Genomic DNA, 8,719 nt, shown 5'->3' on the forward strand with positions numbered 1-8,719 from the left:
TGTACTAGACAAAATAAAATGGTCTTTAGAGCATCTTCAACACAATCAGCAAATTTTTGTACTATTTGAAAAATAATCAATAACTTTTACCTTTATTTACTTACTTTTTCAAATAGACTTTCCAACAGACTCTCTATCTCATTTAAATATTATTTCTTCATTCATTATTTATTATTTTTTTAATAACTACACATCTTCTAACATTTTTTTATTCAACACCTAATTATTATAATAGAAAAAAAAATTTGAAAAATGAACAGTAGTTCATCAAACCTGATGAGCTAATGTTCATTAGCAAAAAAAAAAACTTTAAGGGATAGAAAGGCTGTTGGAGCTCATTTTTTGCTCTGACTCTCTATTATAGAGAGTATTTTGCACCATTGGAGATGCTTTTATTGTTTTACATAAAGTTACACAACTATTTTTTGAAAGGAAAAAAAAGAAAATTGTGTAACTTTATGTGTTTAGATACCACTTATTTTAGATACCGCTTATTGTTATTGCTATTGTTATTGTTTTACATAAAGTTACGCAATTTCATATACACATTTAGGGTATGTTTAGATATCGCTTATTATACTGAAACTAAAAACTTATTGTTGAAAGTACTATAAATATAGATAAAAGTTAGTTGAAATAGTACAGTAAGACCTATGAATAGTACCAAAAATTGCAGTAAGACTCATGAATAGTAGCCAAAAAAAAGCTAAATAGTTAAATAATTTTAATTTTTCATCCCAATCTAAACACACACTTAAGCTAAAACACGATTTAGATGGTCATGGATCAGGCATGAGTCGGATATGCCCAAATCTACCTTGATAATTTTATTCATGAACACCTGATTCTCTTATCCGATTAGTCAAGTTTCTGTCATTACTTTCTGTAATGTTGGGACCTTTTTTTTTTTTTTTTTAAATGCTAATTTGGGGTCTGTTTGGAAACCGTTTATTTTGCTAAAACTGAAAACTTTTCGCTGAAAATTCTGTAGATAAAGGTAAAAGTTAATTGAAATAATATAGTGAGATCCATAAATAATACCAAAAAGTGCATTAGGACCCATAAATAGTAGCAAAAATAAGCTAATTAGTAAAATAAGCAAGCTCTTTAATTTTTGCCAAACACACAATTCATGAGTATAAAATTGCTGCTGCATATGAGTATGTGACATTATCTCAAAAATGATTTAAAGAAAAATGGACTTAACTTATATACATAGGTGATGAGAAATCACCAGTAAAGTGTACTAAATCCAAGACAAAAAAGAGTGGGCCCATTAGAAGTAAGTACAATTTCATAAGATAAAAGCTAAAACTAGAGCATTCACATCAAATTATCTGAAGTCTTCTAAAATAGAACTACAGTGCAAATTTTACACATTTTGAGTCAAAAAACACCGACATCAGTGGGTGTAAAAATGTGTAAAATTATGTATATATTTCCATGAGCTACAGTACCCGTGTAAATATACACGAGTACTGTAACTCGTTCATAATTATTTTATTAATTTCTTCTCTCTCTCCTACGTCTGACTCTCATCTCAACTCTCTCTTTCTCATTTCATCACTTTTCTCTCATCTCAACTCTACAAAGTCGATCAGCTTCTCCTTCTTCTTCAAAATCTTAGGCTTTAAAGATGAAGACGACGATAGCTCGGCGGATATCTCGCGCGGCATGGACTGAGTCCGATCGGTGAGTGAGTTGGGAACGCTAATCAGCCTCTCCGATCCAACAATCTGTTTGGAAACGGAGATGGTGATGGAGAATTGATCGGACATGGAGGGCGAGTGGGTCAGAGTTGTTATGATTGTGTCGTTGTTGTTGTGATTGTTGTTGGGGAAGATCGGTGAATCATTATTGTTGTGATTGTTGTTGTGTCATTGTTGTTGTGATTGTTGTTGTGTCATTGTTGTTGTGATTGATGTTGTAGAAGATCGGTGAATCAGTGGCTGGATTTTGTTAAAAGGTGGCTGGCTGGGTGTGGGTGTGGACGGAGAAGACGAGGTGATGAGTTTGTGCCAGAGAGGAGAGGGAATGAAATAATAAAAATGTAAAAAGAATGAATATTTTATTAAATAAATGTGTAGAATAGATAAACTAATGTGGATGTTTTGTAAAAGTGGATGTATAAAATGGAAAAAGTAGGTTTTTTCTTGTAAAATAGACAGAAAATTTGCACGAACTGATGTGGTTGCTCTAAGCCACAAAAGTAATAAGTAGATACAATTTGATAAGATAAAAGCAAAAGTTTAAACAAGAATGAGAGAAATGTTATGGAAGAGGATCGTTGAGACTAAGTATGAGAGCAATTGGGGGGAGTGGGGGACTATTGTTCAAAATTTGTCTCCTACCCTTATGGTCTTTGCCTTTGGAAATCTATTAGACAGGAGTGGGAGACTTTTTTTGATTCACCCATTTTGAAGTGGGTTACAGCTCTAAATTAAAATTTTGGTATGACTTGTGGTGTGGGGATTCCCTTCTAAACGAGGAGTTCCTAGAGATATTTTTGATCAGTTGTGATCAAGATTCTTCCATAGCAAGCTTATTGCAATTCAACAATGGGATGAAACATTGGGATCTTCAATTTCCAGGTTGGTACAAGACTAGGAGCTGGATTCCTTGGATAGGTTTATAGATTTAATTTTCCCATCTTCTGTGTCTGGAAGGGGGATGACAAGATGGGTTGGAAACTTGATAAGAGTAGGGGTTTTGAGGAAGGAGGATATTACCGGCTTTTATGTCCCTCTAATTTAGTTCTTTTCCCAGGGAAAATTATTTGGAGAACTAAGATCCCTCCTAGGGGTGCCTTCTTCTCTTGGAATGCAGCGTTGGGGAAGATATTGACGATATATATTTTACAGTGCTGGTTTTGTTAATTACTTTCCTCAAAAAATATAGTTTGTGAGTTTAGAAGTAATATTCCTTTCAAAATAATGAAGAGCAATTCAAAAAATTCCTATATGTTGTGTACCTTAATCTATTACAAAATATTTATCTTTTATGGGCATCAATATGAGTTCAAAACTTGGTTTGTGAGATCAGTTGGTTGATCATGTTCTTTCATTCTTTCTTTCCTTTTTTTTTTTTCTTTCTTTTTTAATGGATCGTGTTTGGGTAATACCCGTACTCGTACCCAACCCGAAAAATTCAAGTATTTATCCAAACCCAACCGATTGTCTTTACCCATGACCATGAGATATGAATAAATATCCGAATGTTTCAAATTGGGTCAGATCGGGTACCCACATTGGATTTGACTATCCCCAGATATTATTGCTTAAGAACAAAATCAAAGTTCAAAGTTCAAAATGAGGTTTTTGAAATATAATGGATTAATTTATATTTTAAGGACCAAAAATACATTTTAATTTCATCTAAAGTTAGAAAATTAGAAAACCAATTGAAGGCAACAAAAGTCATAAAACCAGGAATTTATTAAAAAAAAATGAAAAATCAGTTGTAGTTCAAAGAGTCAAATCAATTACTTCCACCGGTCATGAATGAATATGAATATGAAGTAACAAAATTGATCATCAATGCAATCAATAACTTGCTAATATCATATTCCTATAAGAATAAAGATACTCTTTCTTTTTGGGGCTATCTTATCCTTTTGGTATCCAATAGTTTCTAGTAGCTTATTTATTAAATGTGAGACAAAATGATAAAAGTTTGTCATAATTGATGGGAAGCACATTAAGATACATGTTATACAGCACACCAAAAAAAAAAAAAAAAAAAAGCAATATGGAAGAAGAGAGAATCTACCTACGCAATATTCTTTACTTATTTGTGTTACTCAAATTTAATCATAGAAGCATAAGATAAATAAGAAACATATATATAACAATGCAACTATTCACGAGAAAAAGAATCATTTTTAATTGAAAATGATAAATTTTATGGTTCAAATTAAATATAACAAATATAGAGATGTATCTAGTGCCATGTTTTATGAACGAGGACATGGAGAGAAATTTGTTCCTCAAAAGGATTAGTGGCACATAAAACCGTTAAAATATTGAATTCACATGATTTGTGAAAAGTTCCAATACGTATTGGATATAGAATATCTATATAGCTTCTCAACACTATAGAACAAAAAGGAAAATGCAGAGGCTAATGCAATTAATTAATAGTCATTCAGCAATTCAATTAATAAACATCTTAATCAAGTACAAATGAGCAGATAAAACAAACGAAAAGAAGCAAATGTATGAAGCATATAATTACACCCCAGTTCCCTCAGTGACGCCCCTAATAGAATCTGGAGCTTGAGAAGGGAACACCACATTGTCATAGAGAAGGCCTGCAACTGCTGCACCAATCAAGGGTCCAACCCAATAAACTGCTTGATTCTTGAAACTGCCTCCAGTGATAGCAGAACCAAAGGCACAAGCTGGGTTCATTGATCCACCAGAGAAGGGTCCTGATGCTAACACATTGGCTCCTGCTATGAAACCAATTGCTATAGGTCCAACCACTCCCATTGTACCAAGCCTGGTATCCCCGGCTGCATAAACAGTGTACACTAGACCAAATGTCATGATACCTTCCATGATAGATGCTCCAAACCCAGTCATTTCTTCTGCAATAATGTAGGGTTGAACATGCTGCAAAACTCAAATGATTACAATGAACACTTTTTATTAATTGTCATCTTTCGGTATGCTTAACAACATCGTTTCAAGTTTCAATCAGATCAACCCACTAAATGAAAAACATTCGGACAAATTACACCAGTCTCCTTCAGATTTCATGGAACGACACTCCTTTTGAGGCTTGTATAAATTACTAGGATTTTTTTTGAGTAGAATATTTCTTTAGTAAAAGTCGTACAATTAGAGGATATGAACTTCTGGAAATGTCATTCTTGAAACATTTGTGGATGTCATTTCATGAACTAAAGAAGTTTTGTTTGTTAAAATACCCAAATCATTTTCTAATCTCAAAAAACTGTACATGTTTTTTTACAAAAAACACTGTTGATGGTAGATTAGGATTCACAATAATTCCTATAATTAGAGGTATAAAAAAGGTCAAAACTTGAAATTAGTGTTAGATAAAAAAAATGAAAACGTGAAAACATCCTTAAAAGCTAAAATCCAAACAAACATTGCACAGACCAGGTAAGACACTTAAATTAATTCACAAATAACACTAGCAAAACATAGTCACTAGCATGGATGTTTCTGTTACCTGTCCAACAACAGCTACCTTCAAGACAAGGCTAGCAAAAACAGCAGCCAGTATCTGAGAAACCCAGTAAAACAGAGCGGTTGGGACACTAATGTGGCCTCCAACAGCCATTCCAAACGTGACGGCCGGATTCACATGCCCTCCTGAGATGTTCCAAGCAGAATAGACAGTAGCTGACAATGCAAGGGCATTGGCGATAGCAACCACCACCAGACTTGATGGGTCTGAGGCAACATTAGGATTCAATTTCCCTGCCACATTACAAAAATCAAACAAGGGGCACATGAATTTAAAAAGCAAATTCAGTCAAACAGCCATGTAAACATGTAATCCTTCATAGAAAAAAGCCTAATATTTCAAATTCCTCCTTTAAAGTTGCTGTAATTGTTTTCAACACTATATAGAATGAAAAAATGGCCACTCATTCATAATCATACGCACTCTTTTAGTAATGCAGGACCTGACAACAAGAGGCCCCGGCATTTAAACCAAACAATCTAATTCAAATGATTATTCTATGGTCCATACTTCTTATAAGCACCATATCTACTTAATCTTAACCGTTCATATATTATTATAAAATATATACGAAAAAGACAATATCTTGTCTTTACAATTAAGATTAGGTACGCATGGTACAAACAAACAAAATTGTAACATAGAATTCTCCATATCTTCAAGAATCAACATAACTTGAGTATGATGCCCTTACACACTTACTACTACTCCATAAAGTCATTGATCAAAGTTCAAAGTAAATGACTCATATAACACAAAAGAAAGTGATTGATCACGTGTTATTCAAGTGCCTGAAAAGAGTAAGAATGAACTTTGAAAACCCATTTACGTAACACAATCTATACCATATACACTAACAAAAAGTGTCAAATTTCAAAGGACTCACTCGCTGACATGGAAGATCCCACAACTGCAAACACATAGAAGAATGTGGAGAGGAACTCAGCAAGATATGACCGAAACGAATTAGCAGTGACAGATTGCTGAAAACGCTCTCTTAGCATAGTTGGGGCCATATTGTTAAGACGCATTGAACAAGAATGGGAAATTGATTTAAGGGTGTGAGAGATTCTGTGCATAAATCAAGAAAGTTTGTGACTTCTGTCACTGTGAGAGAGAGTCGTTTTGATATCAAATGTTTTAGAAAGAATGGAATTTGTTGATATATATTGCACAGTTTTGAGACAGTTTTCAAATCACTCTCAATTTGCAACGTTTCAGGGAAAGTGGATTTTCAAGAATTAACCGCTAAGCCACGTGGCGGTGACTGGTTGGACCTTTTGAGTACGTGTGGTTTTTACAGTTGTTATCATATGCTTCCGAATTAATAAAATCCCTTTTAACCAAAAAAAAAAAGCTTCCGAATTTGCAGAAATACCCCTTTTTCCAGTGTGGGCCTGAGACCTGACCCACAAACTTACAGTAGTTATTGGGCTAGATTCAAAATGGCCTAATAGATTGGGTTTGGTTCCGCTAAAATTAAAAGCCGAAGCCTATTACATTCCTAACTTCTATCTTCTACTAATAACCTTCACATATTCGTTCTCTCCACTGGCCCATGGATTTTTTTTTTTTTTTTTTTTTAAAATCTGAAATTTTATTAAGAGAGAAAACAAACTACACAATCAAACAAGCCTCACCCTGAATAACAGAAACAAAAGAAGGAGGTTGTTACTAATATCAAAAGAACCAAAAAAAATAAAGACCACTTTGAGGCCTATGGATTTGAGGCCTTGAAATCCTAGCTGAATTTCAAATTCAAAGTTATCCAAACAAAGTATTTGAATTTTAACCTCCAAATTCAAATTCATATAACCCAAATTATGAAAATCCCAATTATAACTTTTCTTTTTTAATGAAAAAATTTTCAATTATAAGTTTATATTATGTAACACATTTGGGGCTTAAAAACTTTTCACATATTTTTTTAAGCGGGAGATGTAAAATCGAATCCATAATGGGGAGAGAAAATAAGGTATATAACTTGGTTGGCAGATTTATGGATATAATATTACCAATTGAATCTATCCTAATTTTTGAGTTTCTTAACTCTCAAATCTTCTTTAGTTCCTTGTTAGAATTTAGAAATAGAATAGTGTTCTGGATTGAGTTGTAAAAGTCATATTTGGATCATCCTTATATGTGTTTGGAACCGTGTTTTTTACATTTTTATTTGGGAAAAATAATCCTATGTTGATCAATTTTAAACTGTTTATCATTCACGCAAAACTAAAGGGGGAATATTGCTTAGAAAACTCAAAGTGAGCAGCTTTTAAATATTTTATAACAAAAATACAAATGTCTAGAATTTAGTTGAATTACAAAAGGCTAATATTAATTTTTTTTAACACAAAAAAAGTATAGTATGGGAAGTTGGAGTTGCTATTGACAACTTGAGTGGTCATATGCTATATCCTTAAATTAAATAACTCGGAGTTGCTATGTCTATGTGACCAATTGATACGTCACACATTGGTTTAAGCATGCAAGAACCCCAATTTCTTGCAGCTTACGTAAAAATTCTCTTTCCTTATTCCTATACCAACTCAAAGTCGAAGTCCTAAACTCAATAGGATAACAAACCGACTCTATTTTTCTTCTTATATAAACCTTAGTTCAGTATAGTACACACCCCATCACTAGCATTATTCAATTTAATTACTCTATTTCCAAAATCCTATTCTCTCTCGGTGTGTTTTGCATTCAACAATGGCGTTCTCTAGGGGTGACAAAGTGGAAGTTTGTAGCAAGCAAGAAGGCTTTGTGGGTTCCTACTATGCAGCAACAGTGATCAAGAATTATGAGAACAAATACGCAGTGCAATACAAGAACTTGGTGGCTGAAGATGATCAATCTCGCCCACTCATTGAAACAGTCAGTGAAAATGAACTGAGGCCAAGGCCACCTAAAGTTTTGGCAACTGGGTTTCATGCACTTGATGTGGTGGATGCATTTGATAACGATGGTTGGTGGGTGGGCAAGATTTCTGGGAGGAGAGGGTCCGATAGTTACTATGTTCTCTTTGATGCTTACAGGGTTGAGATTTCTTATCCAACCTCTCGTTTGAGGCCTCATCTTGAATGGGTCAATGGCAAGTGGGTTTCTTCAAAGTAAAGGGTGTAATGAAAAACATTGTTTTGGATCTCTGTAATTTGTTTTTCATTAGTAGTAGTTTTTTAATTTTCTGTGTGGAGTTTCTTTAGGTGAATGAAAGTATGTAACTGCTTGAGATAATCTTGCTATGTTTAAGTCTGGTCTCTTTTCAATCTTTCTTGAAAATTTGTAATTCTCTTACTTTAATATCTATGGTTCTCTCTCTTTTTATTCGAGTTTTGCTTAATTCTTGTGCTTTTGAATAGTCTTTTTAAAAAAAAAAATTTATGATATACTCTTGAATCGTCTTGATACACTAACGATATATAGAGTGACTTGCTAAAGATGAAATTTAAAAGAATCACGAAAAACTAAAGAAACTTAGGAAACTTAAAATAGGCTTTGATCA

At 33.5% G+C, this 8,719-nt stretch overlaps 2 protein-coding genes across 2 annotated transcripts; one reads left to right on the top strand and one right to left on the bottom strand.

The window, feature by feature from the left end:
* Positions 1 to 4,121: 4,121 nt before the first annotated feature.
* On the bottom strand, positions 4,122 to 6,337 carry LOC115962149 (probable aquaporin TIP5-1). Its single transcript, XM_031081036.1, has 3 exons — positions 6,104 to 6,337; positions 5,200 to 5,450; positions 4,122 to 4,613 (listed from the first exon to the last, which is right to left on the bottom strand). The coding sequence occupies exons 1-3, from the start codon at positions 6,294 to 6,296 to the stop codon at positions 4,230 to 4,232; spliced, it is 828 nt and encodes a 275-aa protein (XP_030936896.1). The 5' UTR covers positions 6,297 to 6,337; the 3' UTR covers positions 4,122 to 4,229.
* Positions 6,338 to 7,926: 1,589 nt separating this feature from the next.
* Positions 7,927 to 8,352, top strand: LOC115959780 (protein AGENET DOMAIN (AGD)-CONTAINING P1-like). The gene has a single exon (XM_031078347.1). The coding sequence runs from the start codon at positions 7,927 to 7,929 to the stop codon at positions 8,329 to 8,331; it is 405 nt and encodes a 134-aa protein (XP_030934207.1). The 3' UTR covers positions 8,332 to 8,352.
* Positions 8,353 to 8,719: the final 367 nt, after the last annotated feature.

Source organism: Quercus lobata, chromosome 9 (assembly GCF_001633185.2).
Source record: "Quercus lobata isolate SW786 chromosome 9, ValleyOak3.0 Primary Assembly, whole genome shotgun sequence".
Taxonomy (NCBI): Eukaryota; Viridiplantae; Streptophyta; class Magnoliopsida; order Fagales; family Fagaceae; genus Quercus; species Quercus lobata.